The sequence below is a fragment of the Bos taurus genome, chromosome 14, assembly GCF_002263795.3.
Source record: "Bos taurus isolate L1 Dominette 01449 registration number 42190680 breed Hereford chromosome 14, ARS-UCD2.0, whole genome shotgun sequence".
Lineage (NCBI taxonomy): Eukaryota > Metazoa > Chordata > Mammalia > Artiodactyla > Bovidae > Bos > Bos taurus.
In genome coordinates this window covers 26,473,453-26,489,933 of record NC_037341.1, presented here as the reverse complement: position 1 = coordinate 26,489,933, position 16,481 = coordinate 26,473,453, and the positions used below count along the sequence as shown (strand labels likewise).

The following is a 16,481-nucleotide window of genomic DNA, read 5'->3' as shown; positions in this document are numbered from 1 at the left end:
CATCACTGCTCTCAGCATCTTCCTACAACAGGACAGAGTCACATCGTGTGCTCTGTTTACCGGAGGTCATAGGAAAACTTCGAATGCTATAACGAATTTCCGAAGAAGACTCTTTGGGACTCATTTTATGAAACATTTTCTCCTTATCTAAGGGCCTAAGTTAAAGCTTAAAAAATCTTCCAGTTAGTTAAGTATTTAAGTTCTCTATATTTAGTGCCGTTCTAGTCTTAGTATCCATGATTTAAGAACTCCGCTCCAGGAGCCATCCTCTTAGAGGCATTGATTGTCTTCCCGTGCACAACGCAGGCGCTTTCAAAAAAACAGAAAAGTCCCAGTGATGGATGAAACCACCGTGGGGTCTCTAAGGTGGAGGCTTCACTAAGCTCTTTTTCCAGAATCATCACGGGAATATTTTCACCTTGGGATGAGAACCCACAGAACCTCATTGTCTAAAAAGAACTGGGACAGTCTGTCTCATTCCACGTGGGGCGGGGGATGAGCTGTGTGCGTCCTGGCGGAGGGCGTGGAGAGAAGCTACCCGCAGACAAACGCCACCCGCTCACCAACCCCACTCGCTCTTCCTCTGCTTTTTAATGGCAAGGACAAGGCGCTTTGCGTTTGCTCAAGTGACATAACAAGATGAAAACAGTGGATCTCAAACTTCGGTTTACCTGAAATATCAAAGGTCGTACAGAGGTGCACCAATCAGCAGCTCCCAGGCCCCGCGCGTGCGCCCGAGTGTGTGAGCGAATAGGCATGCGTTCGTGTACCTGTCAATATACCTGCGCACGCTCGCAGCACTTGCTGAAACGCGTCTGTGTTCATTCCACGTTGCCTCTCCACCGACCTGGCTCGCAGCCTGGGTCCGCGGGACACTGGGGAGCCTGCCTCTGCGTCCCTTGCTGATCCCACACCTTGTGTTTTTCCGCCCATTAACTGGGGGTAAATGACCCAGATACCGTGCCTATTAAAAGCCTCATTTTTCTTTTGCCCTTTTGTTCCTCGGTGTACCACATTATCAGATGCTGCACACGTGTTTAAGTGTTCTCAGTCTTGGATGCCCTTTTGAGGACATAATGGGAGGTTTTTGCATGCGGTTCTATTGAGATATACGGAGTAGAATTATGTAAAGGCAATTGATGGTTTTTCTTCTCGTCTAGTCTGAAGACAATTACTAAGAGCTAATCTGGTATAGGAGGATATATCAAGAAACTATACAAAGGCCAGAATGCTGTATTTCCATCTATTGCGAATACAAAAAATAGAGTGACCAGTTCCCCTACCCTACTACATTCTATAATTACATCTCTGGATATCGTGGGTCACTTTTATTAAAAGCATCATTACTACAGTTGGCAGCAATTTACATTTTATCTTACATGATAGCAGTTTTCAAAGAAAAAAAAATAAAAGGACATCACAACAAAGAAAAACAATACATTTACAAAGTCATGTTTGTAAACTTCAAGGCTAGTTTAGAGCTGAGGTAACGCTGTTTTAGCTTTGTGGCTAAAGTAACAAAGTCCTTTAATTTAAAAAAGGTACCTGATTCTCTCTTCTTTCACTCTTTATTAATTTCATCTATTTATTTTGTTTATACCAGTGCATTACAAGACCACGAGACAATGGAACTGCAGTTCTGTCTGGCAAGAACCCTCCCAGTAGGTTAATTTCCAAAGGGACCCTTCACATTCAACAGCTGCCTTATTATTGCTGCGCCTCGGGACAGAGACGTTCACACTAAGGTGGAGATTGTCAGAGTGTATGGATGTGTGTGATGCGTGAGTGTGGGAACCCCCCCCCCATCCCCGTACAGTCATAAAGGGAAACAAATGAGCAAGTATGATATGTATGGTAAATTTCATCTTGACCTTCACAGCAAAAAAAAAAAAATTAAAATTAAAAAATTAAATATATAACTTCATACTTCCTTTGAGCAGCACTTCCTTCCATGAGTGCCACTCGGTTACAAATTGCTCTTTATTATAATACCAATGGTACCAAAAGAAAAAGTAGAGAACAAGGGAAGAAAAAAAAAAAAAGCAGAGCATTATGTAAGTTTCCTTAAAAAGACAGGATCACCTCTCAAATTTCATCTCTCCTAGGGATAATAAATAATGCACTGCACAATACTTAATGACCAAGATACCTTTTGACACACCTGTATAACATGACTTGAGACTTTTTTTTTTCTTTGCTACACTATGTTACAGAACAGCTTATAAAACTAGGTATGAACATTAACTGTGAGTGTAAACAGTAGGACTACCACTTGTCAAAAGTTTTTAAACACTTTAACTGGAAACTGGTACTGGTTATTCGTCATTTTCATTGTTTTCTATTTCGTCCCCGCCGTCGAGGGAGTCCAGCTCTTCGCCCTGGGCGATCTCGTCTTCCAGAACGGAGGACTCGGCCGTCTTGTCCAGGCTCTCCTCGGCGTCGCTGCCCTCGAGGGGCTCGTCTTCCTGAAACGCGGCCCCCTCGGCTTTGTCGGGGGCCTTGTCTTCGCCGGCACCCACGGCGCCCTGGAGCCCCGCAAGCGCGGGGAAGCCGGGCAGCGTCAATCCCCCCAGTCCTGGAGGTAGAAACATGGACGGGTAGAAGAGGCCGGGGGCCATGGTGGACAGCAGGAAGGGGTTGAAGGCCAGCGGGTTGGAGGGCAGGCCGGCCGGGCCGGTAGCAGCACCCACTGATCCGTTCGCGGAGTCTGGGCCCGGGGCGGCTTCTGTGCTTTTCTCCGGGTCCTTGCTCTCGTCCTCGTGCTCGCCACCCTTCTCCTCCGCCCTGGATGCACCGTCCTCAGGATCCGTGGGACCGGCCGTGGCCGCGGGGCTCCCGGCGGCAGCGGACAGCGGGGCATTGAGCAGCCCCCCGAGCCCGAACATGCTGGGCAGCCCGGCCACGCCCGGCAGCATCAGGGGCAGCACGGCCGCCGGGTTCTTGGCGTCGCCTCCGGCCGCCGCGGCCGTGGCCAGTCCCGGAGGGAAGCCCATGAGGCCCGCCAGCTGGAGCGACTGGAGGCTTTGGAGGTTCTGCAGGCTTGTTAGGTCCATCCCTGCGAACAGGCTGTTCACCAGCAGCGGGTTGATCCCCGACGTGGAGGCCACTGCTGCGGCTGCCGCGGCAGCCCGGGCGATTTCGCTCTTGGGCCTCCTTCCGCGCCGGCTCGCCCCTTCTCCCCGCACCACAGGTCCAGTGAGAAGCCGGTCAAACATTGACTCGGGAACGAAGCCCTGAAGGGAAGGGAGAGGCAAACAAGGGCTGTCAAAGTTGGGGGACAAAACCTCATTTCCACCTGGGCCTTTGTGATGAACTGAACACTGATGGTTCAGAATGGAAATACACAAGCAAATTATTCCCATTCAAAAAGCTCAAGGATAGAACCTATGAAAGCAAAGCTTCTCTCTTTTCGCATTATACAGCTCGTCAGATTATGCTGAATTGCAGGAAAAAAAAAAATGTGAAAGGGTACTCTATCAGTGGGGGTTTCCCTGGTGGCTCAGTAGTAAAGAATCCACCTGCCAATGCAGGAGACCTGGGTTTGACCCTTTGGGTGGGAAAAGGAAATGGCTACCTACTCCAGTATTCTTGCCTGGGAAATCCCATGGACAGAGAAGCCAGGTGGGCTATAGTCCATGGGGTCACAAAGAGCTGGACATGACTGAGTGACTAACACTTTTCACTTTCAAGTACTACTTTAGTATTTATCCTGGAGAAACAAAAACTCATCTTCACACCAAAATGTGTACACAAGTGTTTTACAGCAGTTCTGCTTGTAACTGTCACAGTCTGAAAACAGCCCAGAGTCCTTCCACGGGTGACAGGGAACCACACCCAGGGTTATATCCAAGCACAAGAGTGTATCAGCAGTGAAACTTCGGACACATGTAACCACTTGGATGAATTTCAGTATGATGAGTGAAGGAAGCCCTATCAAAAAGGTTATGTAGTTTACACTTCTGTATACCTGACATTCTCAAAAAGACAAAACTCTAGGAATGGAGAACAGATAAAGGAGTGAGTGCCCTGGGCTGGGGGTGGAGACAGAGAGCAATACAAGGGAATTTGGGGCAGTGATGCAACTGTCTATATTCTTCTGATTATGCTGGCTGTTTAAGAAACTATCCACGTGTGAAGATGAATAGAACTGTTCACCAAAAGAAAAATAAGCACTTTTACTGTATACTTTGGACAAATAAAAAGAATCAAGACTTTATTAACAAATTAATTGCAAAAAGAAATAGTGAAATAAATGTCTAGGCAGAATTGCTGTATTTTTCATTTATCTTAAAACCAGAAATCACAGTTAATCTCAAGGATCTTAACCACCATAAATTCCATTCCACCGATGCTGTTAACCAGGTTTACCTGGGGCCTTTCTCCCTGGAGTAAGTCTGCCTCTAATACCGTGAGTGTGTATTTCTATACAGTCCTTTAAATCACAGCTGTCAAATTAATCCACTTTGGATTAATGACATATGGATACAAGGAATGATGATGTATTAATTATCTATGGAAATGATGTACTGTATCAATTCTTTTAAGCCAAGAATAAATCATTGAATAAGTAATGACAAGCAGAAAATAAAGAAAAATTCAGGAAAACAATTTTGTACAGATACCTTCCTGGACAGAGAGGCAGAGTCTATACTTACAGACTGCTTGACTATGTCCGTCCAGTCTGGGGCCACTGCAAACTCGGGGTTTTCTTCCAGCCACCGGGGCAGATCCTTCATCGGAGGCGCCATAGCTCCACCCATCTGGGGAGAGGCATTTAGGAAAAGACTTAGAAACTGACAAGTTCTTCCCTTTTCCCCCCTCCCCATTTGTGTATCTACACAGATACATACACACATCACATATATTCTGGAAGAAATATTAACTTATAAAAGAGGTTGGAGTAAAACATTTCTTGCTGGGAAAAGACATTCCAGAGAGATCAATTCTCTTTCCCAGGGTTTACCTTCTTCCCATTTCGTTTGTTCACGACAGGCACCCTTTCTTCTCCTGTCAAAGTGTTTATATCCAATTTATTAGGGTTTCGACATCTGTGTCGTTTCTGTTTCGGTTTCTGAAATGAGGAAAACAGCACATCTGCGTTCTTCTGCAAAAAACACAAAAATACAAAAACAAATCGTATTTAGTAAAACCATAGTTAATACTTATTCTTTCCTATATGGATGATAAGCAGAACAGTCAGGCCGTTTTTAACTACTATGGAAATTTCAACAATCATTTTAAGGATCAGAAACCCTAGTTTTCTTTGAAAGGAAAAACTATTCTCCTTCTCCTGTACTTAAAGAACAAACTTGAAAGCTGAGAATATGCTTTTCTTCTCATCTCCCAATAACCTGCTTCAAGTCTTGTCTTCAAATGTTTCACTGAGTCATGGTATTTTAAAAGAAAACTTTCTCTAGCTCCTTTGCTAATCTCTACTTGATGATGTGAATGGATACAGGGATGATCTCATGTCTACGCCATGAGACTGTGCACGAGGAGAAACAGCCCAAGGGATAAGAGAGTCTATGCAGGAGGGTGCATTCTGAGTGGCAGGAACTCACCAAAATGCAAACTCCCACACTTAAGTTTGAAAAAATTCAATCACATAAAGACATAAAACATGCACTGTTTAAAGCTAGCAGCAGTTTAAGTGACAAATCATCTAGGGTTCCTGTCTGATGTTTAATAAATGGCATTGAGTGTTAGTTGTTTAAGAAAGACACCAATAAAGCCTCAGGCTGCATTAGCTGCTCACATCTCTTCAGGAACAGCTTCCTAATATTCTGTGCTGGGCAGACTCAGTCCAGAGACCAATTAAAGTGTGTTGGTTGGGGGAGGGGTGTGTGTTTTTCTATTAATGGGACCACCTGGAAACCACACCATGTGAAGAGCAATGGAAAAAAATCACATCTATTTGGTGGGAGAAGGAAAAAACAAGGAAATGCGTCTTCAAATAGCTACAAGGCTGCTCTTCACACTGGACAGACCTGAAGTTAGTTTCTCTAATGTGGAATTTTTGATGTTTTTGTTTAGTCACTAAGCTGTGTCCAACTCTTTTGTGACCTCATGGAGTGCAACCTGCCAGGCTCCTCTGTCCATGGGATTTCCCAGGCAAGAATGCTGGAGTGGGTTGCCATTCCCTTCTCTAGAGGATCATCCCAACGATCCAGAGGATCGAATCTGCGTCTCCCGAGTTGGCAGGTGGATTCTTTACCACTTGGGCCACCAGGAAAACCCCTAATGTAGAACACAGAGTGATGAAAGCTTGAAAACGTTCACACTGACAAGACAGACTGAGGGACCAGGGATTTCCATGTTGTACGGGAGAAGGAAAAGGACTGACTGGGCAAGAGTCCCCTGAAACAAGTCTCTACTCAGTGATACTCACTGGTACATAACTTGGCATATCAACAGTATAAGTGGGATGCAGCTTCAGCCATTCAACTAAATCCTTATTTTTAGGCGCCTCCTCCCCCACCAGCCTCGTCCCATCTTCGAGATTTATAACAGGGATCCGTGTGTCTGGGTCCAGGTGTCCAGGAGAAGGAATGTTTCTTGTAGGTGGGGTCTCTATATCCTCTTCAAAAGCTTTGGTCACTTCAGCATCCTCCTGCAGAAAGAAGACAATGTTCTCAATTCTTGAGTGGAGAGAGCGGTCCTGACTACATCCTAGCCCAAGAAAACAGGAGCCTAGTGGGGTGGGTCTCAAAAGGGAAAAAGGCTACTTGAAACAGTGGCAGTTTGGGAACAGCAATTAAATCAGAAGATGTAACTTATTCTTCACACTGTACAATTAGTAATAAGGTAGAAAATTCAGTCCATCTCTGTTCCATGTTTGAGACCCACTAGGAACACGACACAGGCAGTAGAGTCTGAGCCTGGTATGCCCTCAAAGCGTGGGTAGCCTCTCAGTCTTTCTTGGGGATCCCTGGAGAGTGTCATTAAAGAAATGAAAATTAGGGGACTTCCCTACAGGTCCAGTGGTTAAGACTTCCAATGCAGGGGGCACGGGCTCAAATCCCTGGTTGGGAAACTAACATTCCACAGACGGCACAGTACAGCGGGAAAAAAAGAAATTATCGAAATTATAATTCACGGAATGTTCCAAAAGCCAGTTCATTGTAGCTTTTTGGCTTTCTGTGTTCAGTACAATTTTGTTGGTAGTACAATATTTCATATCAGGCATGTGTGGCAACACTGGAAAGATGAATTAGTTGAAGCTGAGACCTGACCATTGCCCAGCCACTGGTCCTCAAACTCTGCGTTTCAACCTGCAGACGTGGTTCACAGGCCCATCTGTCCAGCCATGCTCCTGCTTGGGTTCAGGTCTCCGTCACTGGCCCCTGCATCACTGAAGTACTCCTAAACGGGCCCTCTGATTCTACTTCCGCCCTCTTTAATCCAGTCTCCACTCTGTAAGGAGGCAATCTGCTGAAATGCACCCTTCCTAGTTCAAAGATTATGTTACATCACTTCCCCTAGTTAAGCTAATTTTGCAATTGAATTCCCATCACCTTCAGGATAAAATCCAAGTTCTTTAGGTCGCCTACCAAAGCCCTCTGTGGTTTACATCTCACCTTGTGCCCAAGCTCCTCTCTGCTGAAGCTGCCTCCTCATCAAACTCCCTGGCCAGTAACTTTCAGTTCATCGGACACAATGGGCTCTCCCTGGCCACGCTCCCTTTGCACATGCTCTCCCAGCCCCCTCTTTTCAAATGACTTACTCCCATACAACCTGCAAAATTTAACTGAGGTATGACCACCCATAGGGAAACTTTCCCACTTGTTTCTGCCCACAGTCTCCTCCTTCCATTCCCATTCTTCTTTTGGGTTCTCAAAATATCCCAGGGGCACCTCACGACAATGAGAGGTTGTTATTTATCTGTCGCCCATCTTAAACACTGAGTTCTCTGGTGTAAGCACCTGTCAGGCTTTTATTCTCTGCATCCCAGTACCTGGCACAGGGCATGGCTGACTCCCACTATGCTGCTGATTGCAGAACGGCTGCATCCTTACTTTTCACAACCGCACAGTGATCTCCAGCATGATGCCAACGTGAGATTTTAGGATTTGCCTCATTCCACACAAGTAACCTTGCTGACCTCTACAGCTCTTCACTACTCAGTTTATTTATAGATTCATTCTCCTTCTGTTTTATGTGCTCACACAAAACCCTCTATAACACCAAATGAGGAATGTGAAATTCCAACATTTAAAAGTAAAAAAAAATAATTAAAATAAACATACATTCTCTAATATCTGTTAAGAGTTTTGAGCTAGGTTGCTAATAGGATTTTAGGGGAAAAAAACTAATAAACTCTTAGAGATAGCTTAAAATACGTGAATGAATAAAGTCAGTCGTAAGTCTAATATGGGGTTTACAATTACAATAGGAAATTGTAATTGCTAATTCCTGATGCTGGGTCCACAAAATGAAATTCAAATGGAAAGATGATTTGTTGATGTTCCCGGAGAAAGGATTTTCAGTGAATAAAACCTATCAAAGCATTAGGGTGGTTCCCAGCAGGGGACCACACACCTAGCAATGGCCTTTCTTTAACTTGGGGAACAACTAGTCAAATTGATACACTGTACGGCGTATTTTTACAAGATGCTAAAAGTAAATCACATGATCCACAAAAATGACAGTTACTATGACTGGTACATTTACAATAAGTTTTGAAAATAAATTACCTTTTAACCACCTGGATGCTTCTGAAACTCAGACGCATGGCTAGCCCACTTCAGTGTGTCTACTCTTTGTGACCCTGTGGACTGCAGCCCGCCATGCTCTTCTGACAACAGGATTTCCCAGGGAATACTGGAGTGAGCTGGCATTTCCTGCTCCAGAACCAGACCCGACTAGGGGACAAGTTTCAATGGAAAGCTTGTTTGTTGTCACTTCTAGACCCTAACTCCACCATGTCTCCCTACTCTTTTAGGTTACTACGCTTCCCTTAAAAATGGGGAAATAATAATAGGGATGAAATAAGGAAAACATATTTAAACAAACTTCTCCCCTTGGCGTTTCTTAAACTGTGTCTATCGCCCAGGGGATGGGCCCACCACCCGTGTGCCGGCTTATCAGGCACCTCTGTGCTGATTCGGGTTTCGAATCCACAGGCTCACTGTGGTGGTGTTGTTTAATCTCTTAAGTTGTGTCTGACTCTTATGTGACCCTATGGGCTGTATCCCGGTAGGCTCCTCTGTCCATGGGACTTCCCAGACAAGAATATTGGAGCAGGTTGCTATTTTGGTGCCTTGTACCAGTCTCAGTGCTTTAGAGGGGACTTCCTTCGTGTATTCTGGTTCCTGGGAGAAACTCTCTAATTCTTAATGGGGTGGCACAGTTTTAGGTGAGCGGTTGAGATGGACCAGGAAACAGAGATATTTTGATTACATTGCACTCATTTCCTTTGAATTGAAGAAATAAATGCCAAAATCCACTGACACATGTATTTCCTGCAAACCTAAACTAGCACAGACCTCAATTCAGTTGAGATTTTTAAAATATCCATTTACAGAGGTGGGAGAATTTGCAATCACTAGCTTTGCATATGAACACAAATCTTCAGTCTGAAGCTGAACAAATCTAATAAATGCTGGGCCCCAAACATATTGATACTTCTAAGAGCAGAAGTGTTTCCATCTCGAAGTTCACAGGTTATAGACTCAGAAGAACACATGTTTGTTTGAGGCTAGTCTGCTGAGAGTAATCAATACATTAGGACCTTGGGAAGAATAAATCCTCAAGCTACATGTGGTTCAGGCTGAGTGATCTGTGCCAATGCTTAGCACAATATTCTGGCTCAGAACCACAGCTCTGTCCACTGTGGCTCCTTTGGTGGGAGGAGTGGCTTTCACACCACATCATGGAGGGGCACATGCCCCGGCCTGGGCAGCAGAGCCAGGACTCGGCTGCCAGTATGAACACCTGGGTGGGGGTGGAGGGGCACCATCCCCTGGACTTACTGTACTCAGTGATGTCCGTTTGTGGCTCATAAACAGCAGGTCAAGGCCCTCCACGTTTTTCCTCCTTCCCCGCCTCCGCTTCATGGGGGGCTCTCCGTCCACGAGGGAGCCATTGAGCAGATGTCTGGTGGGCGTGCGGGACAGGCCGGCCTGGAGCAGTTCCATCTGAGTCTTAAAGGCATCAGACACCGGCGTGGAGACGTTGGGCAAGATCAACTTTGAAGTGAGAGATGAAAAGTTTGAGGTAGAGCTTGCTGCCTCTCTCGAGGCCTTTGATAAATCGACCACTTTCTCTTGTCCATTCTCTGAGACCACCTGAGACCCCCGCAGCTGCGCCACCATCTCCATGAGGTTTCGCCGCTTGGCAGCTCTCTCCGCCTCGATTTCGATCTTCCTCCTCCTCCTCCTCCGCTGGCGAGGCACGGAGAGGTTAAGGGCATCATCCTGTTTAAAAATATCCCCACAGAAACAGTGAGCCCAGCCTGCACCTGCCGCACAGCAGAAACCAGGGATGAGAAGTTTAAGGGATTAAACGTCTGAGGCCAGAGCAGCCTTCTTATTTCAAATGGGACCGGCCAACACGAGCTTCCGAACTGAGTCAGGAGAGCTTATCTCTAGGCTCCCCGGGTAGGGCGCTCTTACTGACCTTGGACAGCTGAGGGGAGGCGGTGAGTTCCTCGCTCCCGCTGATGCTGGCCTGGCCCACGGCAGACAGCTCGGCCAGGCTCCTCTTCTGCAGGGGACTGTCGGCGGTGGGGGGCGTGTAGCCGGGGATGAGGCCTTGGAAATCAAACATCTGGCGCCTATTTACCGGCCATTTGCCTTTCAATACTGCTTCACAGATGTTGTCTAATCGGTTTATCATTACTCGGTCCTAGAGAGAGAAGAAAAGTCACACGAAACCGTAACAAAGACCTGGTGAAAATGACGAGATGGATACATCCACCGAGATGCCAAAGAGTAGAAAAGGCTTAAAAGTAAGCAGAAAGCAAACAAGCGAGAGAAGAAACCAAACCCACCAGAACCGCTTTAGTCTGCTGCAAGGTTCGAAGGTGGCCACAACACAGACCACTCAGTATTTCTCAGTTATGAACACTGAGGCGCATAAATGAGAGGGCATTACATAACCACTGCCTCTAAAACGTCCCCGAGCTTTACAAGTCACTGCTGTTCGGGCTACATATTGTTGGTGTGTGTTGGGAGGTGACCAGGGATGGAAGCCTGCACTCAGACTTCACCACGTGCTGGTGCTGCAGTCCTCGGGCTGGACCGCAGCCTCTCCCAGGAAGTGGGACATCATTAGCGTCACTATTAATAAAGTTCAGCATTACGAATGGGCACCAACCTAGGAACACCTAATGAGTGTCGATTTGCGTCCTCTACCTATTATCACTTCAAGTTTCATTGAAGCATGGACGTTAAAATTTTCTAATTACAGCTCTTAGACCCAGTTTCCACAGATTAAAAGGGCCTGCTACTAGGGGCCTTCTGGCTGATCTGGGAAGCTCTCTTCTAAACTCAGTAAGGGAGATGAGCAAAACAAGGGAGATAAGGGGAGTGGGGCCAGGGGACAGGGGGCAACGTCTCTGATAATACAGTCTTCAGTTAAAAATTTCACATTGTTTCTTTCCAACGGACACCATGTGAGACCAGCCTGGGGATGAGTCCATAGAGACCTTTTTTTGTGTTGTTTGTCTTAAACCAGACAGCCCTGTTATGGTGATTAGGAAGATTATTTCCCCACCCTGAAAAACAGACCCAAATTACACAGAGATTTATTATAAAATTATACTAGTTAGCCAAAAGAGTAATTTCCACTTTGCTTTTGGTTACAGATAACTACATTTGTGATTATCTCATAATGTATTTGAGCAAATGGGTCAGCAGCCCATCCTCTCCCCAGTTCAGAAGATTACAGGGTTCCAAATATATAGCAAGCTGTCTTAGATCTGAAAGTTCTGCTTCAGGATATTAAAAACAAAACAAAACACAGTTTTAAAAGTCCACACATATTCCCTTGTGCACTGTTGCTGGGATTGCAAAATGGTACATCTGCTGTGAAAAACAGTACAGAGGTTCCTCAAAAATTAAAAACAGAACTACCCTATGATCCAGCAATACTACTTGTATGTATATACCAAAAAAAAAAAAAAAAGCAAGCCAGGTCTCAATGAGATATCAGTAATTCCCATTTATAGCAGCACCATGATAAGCTAAGAGAAGGAAGGAGGCCAAATGTCCCAACGATGGACAGATGCATAAGGAAAATATGGTACAGACACACAATGGACTATTATTCAGCCTTAAAGAGGAAGGAAATTCTGTTACATGCTTTCCCAAAGATGGACCTTGAAGACATTATACTAAGTGAAATAGGCCAGTCACAAAAGAACAAGTACTGTATGATTCTACCTATGTGATTATGTCAAGTTCACAGAAACGGAGAGTAGTATGGTGGTTATCCAGGGGCAGAGAGGGAGGGGAGTTGGATAATGGGTATAGAGTCTCAATCCTATAAGATACAAAAGTCCTGGAGATCCTTTTACAGTGTGAAAAAAAAAATATATATGTATATATATATGATGTGAATATATGAATGTATTTAACACTATCCAACTGCACACTTAAAGAATGGTGAAGACTGTAAATTTCATGGTGTGTTTTTTACCACAATAAAATTTTTTTCAAAAAATCCACACATTTCGTCAATGGGTGAGTCTTCTGAAGCAATAAGCCATAGACTGTACTAGACAAATAACCTAAAAGACCTCAAGGAACCAAAGAGCCCTATAAACAGTTCTTTTTTCTTACTTTCTTTGCTTCTTGTCACCTTTCCTATCCTATATGAAAGCATTCTACAGAATTTTTTTCTTTGTGCTTTTCCAGATCATTCTTGTAAGAAAAAAAAAAATCTAGTATACAATCTTCATACACTATGTCAAAGTTCACCTGAAAATTATTTGAAAAATCAAGCTAGAATGATTTTCTTCACCCCATTTATTTTGGTCATCAAATAACAACAAAATCCCACCAACCTTAGGCCAAAATGAGAAGGCAAACGTCCTTTCATGAAGGAGCTGAGCTACAGATGGGTCACCATCCTCCATGTAGAATCCATCCCGGGTCTCATCCCTAGCAGTGCTCATGGAAGCATTGCTCTCTTCATCAAAATTCTTCCCTCTAGAGACAGCCCCTGCTGAGAAATGAGTTACTGTGCATCACCCACAACCAGAATCTTTCTGAAAAGGAAGTGTAGAGGGGAATGGATTTAATGTCTGAATGCTGACGAGCTCCTCTGTATCTCGTATCTACTATGGCTAGAATGGTATCAGGGATTTTGCAAATCCTGTCACTCAAAGCTTGCAAGGGCCCTTGCACGTAGCTGGTGTTACTCCCGTTTAACAGATGAGGAAGCGGAGGCTTGGGGGCTATGTCACTAGTCAGCAGGCATCCTGCTGCAGACAGGTCTCAGGGGAGGGTGGTGACAGCCAAGCCTCTGACCCACAGGACCCTCTGCTCCTCCATCAGAAAGAGGACTAACGTGTTGGCCACGATTCTGAGCTGAAGCTCAGGTAGAAAAGTGTAGCGCATGTTTAATTTTTGTTTCGTGGCAGGTACGGCAACCTACCTGGGACTTAGGAAGACAACTGGTTCTTCCTAGATTCTACTCCCACTCTTTATTTCTGAATGGAAATTAAATTAAGCATCATCTGCCTTAAAATTGTTATTGCCTGTAAAACCTGAGAAGCTGCTGAAGTAGTGCGTTCACAGGTCACAGCAGGGCAAAACACACATCTAAGCATTACCCGTTATCATCCTAATGAAAATGTACACTCATTACCCTTTAAAAACCCAAAGAGGACACGGATCACATGACATGAAGACAGCTGCTGGGGTGGGCCCAAGAGAGGCCTGAGGGTCAGTCAGGTCTTACCTTCAGGCTGGGAAGACTCTTCTGACTTGTCATCATCTTCCAGCTTTTCCTCTTCGTCCTCCTCAGAACCCTTCTCAGAAATGGACTTGGGCCCGGAGTCCACACCGACCTCCACCCCTCTGGGCTCGCTCTTCCCAGCCCCCAGCTCCGCCTCGCGGTCCTGCCTCTGGTCCTTCCCGCTGCCCTCGGCCTCCTCTTCCTCCTTCCCCTCGGGCTTCTCGGAGGCCTCCCTGGCCTTGGCCTCGGCTGCCCCGGCCTTGTCCTCCTGACCCGGGGCAGCTGGGGTGGCGGCGGGGGTCTGGCCAAAGCCCAGGGCCAGAGGGTTCAGGGCAGGGGCGCCGCCCGCCCCCCGGGCCTGGGCGAAGTTCTTGTGCGCGTCCAGGAAGGAGAGCTCGGGGTCGTTGAGGATGTGGTAGTCGGTGCGGCTGACGCCGTGCTTGGCGGCGCCCACCAGCAGGTCCCGGTCATGCCGGCCGCACTCCCACCACTCGGGCAGGTCCAGGCTGGGTTGGCAGAGCTTGAGCCGCTCAGCCAACTGTGGGTGGTGCAGCACCTGCTCGCGGATCCTGCGCAGCAGCTCGATGCGGTACAGTGTGCGGGAGGCGCGCTCCTCCGTGATGGGCTCGATGGCCGACGACAGGTCCGGTGGCTCTGCGCAGGAGGACCGCGTGTCATCGAGGGGAGCAGCGGGAGGTCCCCGAGCCCGCCCAGCCTCTCCCATCCCAGGCTGTCCACGCACGGCCTGCATCCCTGGGGAACCTTCTGCCCCTTCCGGTCCCCGCCACGCTCCCATCCCCACACCACCGGCATCCCTGGGGAACCTATGCCCGGCCCTCCCGCCTCTCCGCATCCCTGGGGACTTACCGTCATCCGGCTTGGCGGGCATGCGACACACCCGCCGGCACATGGCCACAAAGCAGCTGAAGTACTTCTCCAGACTCTCGTCGGACTTCTTGTCAAGCCTGGCAAAGGCTCGGAACTGGTTCCAGTCGAACTGCTGCTTCGCAGGGTCAAAAATGACCCCGAATGTGGACACCACTCGATAAAAGTCCGCCTCCTCCCGCCTCGTCCACCTGTCAGAGAGATCTTAGCTGTGGACTGGTACCCGAGTAAAAAGGCTTAAAGGTTACTGCTGCTTCTCCTTTAAACTGAATCCATAGTGCTTTTTTCTGCTTTGTTTTGTTCTGGGGCGGGGGGAGGTGGGGGGGGGTTGGGGGGAGGGGTGGGGGGGCGGGTTGGGGAGGGGGCTGGGTTTGACGGCCATCCTCTTGGATGTGATTCCTGCCTCTGCAGGCCAGGAAGAGCGGAGGAGAGAGGAAGGTACCAGGGACTAAGAAAACCCTAAGACGCTCACTTCTGCCGCTTCTCCGATATGATGGCCTCCCTTTCGGCTTCCAGGGCCCGCACTTCCTCGCGAGGCCGCCGCCTCCGCCGGTCTGTCTTCATCAGCGCCTCCTGCCGCATCTGCTGCCGCTTGTAGCTGCGCTGGTAGGCAGTGATGAGCCTGCGTAGCCGGGTGGTCAGCGTGGAGGTGCTGGGCCAGTACAGCTGGCCTAGCTCAGTGCTGCCCTCGCTGTGCTTGCCTGGGGAGGCGGGGAGAACATTCCTGAATGAGAGAACATTCCTGAATATGTAGCTATGACCTTTGCCATAGGCAGGGTTTCCCATCCAAACAGGATGACTTGCTAACATTCAAATGATAGCCTGGGAAAAATGATGGTGGTGCTCTCTTAATACTTTCCTGTAGCCCAGATGGTAAAGAATCTGCCTGCAATGCAGAAGACCTGGGTTCGATCCCTGGGTCAGGAAGATCCCCTGGAAAAGGGAATGGCAACCCACTCCAGTATTCTTGCCTGGAGAATTCCATGAACAGAGGAGCTTGGTGGGCTACAGTCCAGTATATGGTGCCCAAAGAGTCAGACAAAACTGAGTGACTAACACTACTACTAAGGAAGTATAGAAGTTTCATATTAGTATGAACTTATAAACCATTCTTTCTCAACTCCTTAGGGGGGAAAAAAAAAGCCAAGTTCATATATCAATCATACATAAAGAAACATACTTTGTGCCACAAACTACATGGTGATAATGCAATACAATAATCTTGAACATAAAAACCAATCATATAATTGTTACCTAATGATTTTATATCAGGGAAAAAGTAGGGTAGTAGTCTCAATAAACTGGCAGTTATTTCAGATATTTAACAAATTTCCTGCTTCCATGAGCTATGTTTCTGTAGATGCTTAAGAGCTTTCATTAACTGGTATAAATCATAAATATATAAATTGTCTTTGTCCAAAAAAAGTTATTTTAGCAAAGAGATTGAACATAATGATTAACCAAGAATCAGCAGGAGTTCTTCACATCAGAGAGCAGTAGATGAAGTGGCATTTGGAGACACCACCCTGGTGAAGGAACTGCAGCCTGGCCATGGGGCCTGGCCTGAGTCCCACTCCTCAGCTCTGCTCCCCACAGCTTTCAGAGTTGTACCTGGGGCGCGTATTTCCATGGGCTCTTCCTTATCTTCTGGAGGAGAATTTGCAAATTCCTCAAAAGCAAAGCAAGAAAGACAA

General features: G+C 46.8%; 1 protein-coding gene across 3 annotated transcripts in view; it reads right to left on the bottom strand.

Annotated features, from left to right (window-relative positions):
• Nucleotides 1-1,313: 1,313 nt before the first annotated feature.
• CHD7 (chromodomain helicase DNA binding protein 7) overlaps nt 1,314-16,481 on the bottom strand; it is a 190,619-nt gene continuing 175,451 nt past the window's right edge. For 2 of the 3 annotated variants that reach the window (XM_025001824.2, XM_059874421.1), the window contains exons 28-38: nt 16,399-16,456; nt 15,260-15,488; nt 14,770-14,978; nt 13,906-14,556; nt 13,007-13,167; nt 10,618-10,845; nt 9,972-10,415; nt 6,389-6,610; nt 4,964-5,104; nt 4,656-4,760; nt 1,314-3,233 (exon numbers count right to left, since the gene is read on the bottom strand). In XM_025001824.2, coding sequence (XP_024857592.1) covers nt 2,316-3,233; nt 4,656-4,760; nt 4,964-5,104; nt 6,389-6,610; nt 9,972-10,415; nt 10,618-10,845; nt 13,007-13,167; nt 13,906-14,556; nt 14,770-14,978; nt 15,260-15,488; nt 16,399-16,456 — 3,366 coding nt within the window. In that variant the 3' untranslated portion in view covers nt 1,314-2,315. The remainder of the gene's footprint in view (nt 3,234-4,655; nt 4,761-4,963; nt 5,105-6,388; nt 6,611-9,971; nt 10,416-10,617; nt 10,846-13,006; nt 13,168-13,905; nt 14,557-14,769; nt 14,979-15,259; nt 15,489-16,398; nt 16,457-16,481) is intronic. The other variant, XM_059874422.1, reaches the window with a different exon arrangement.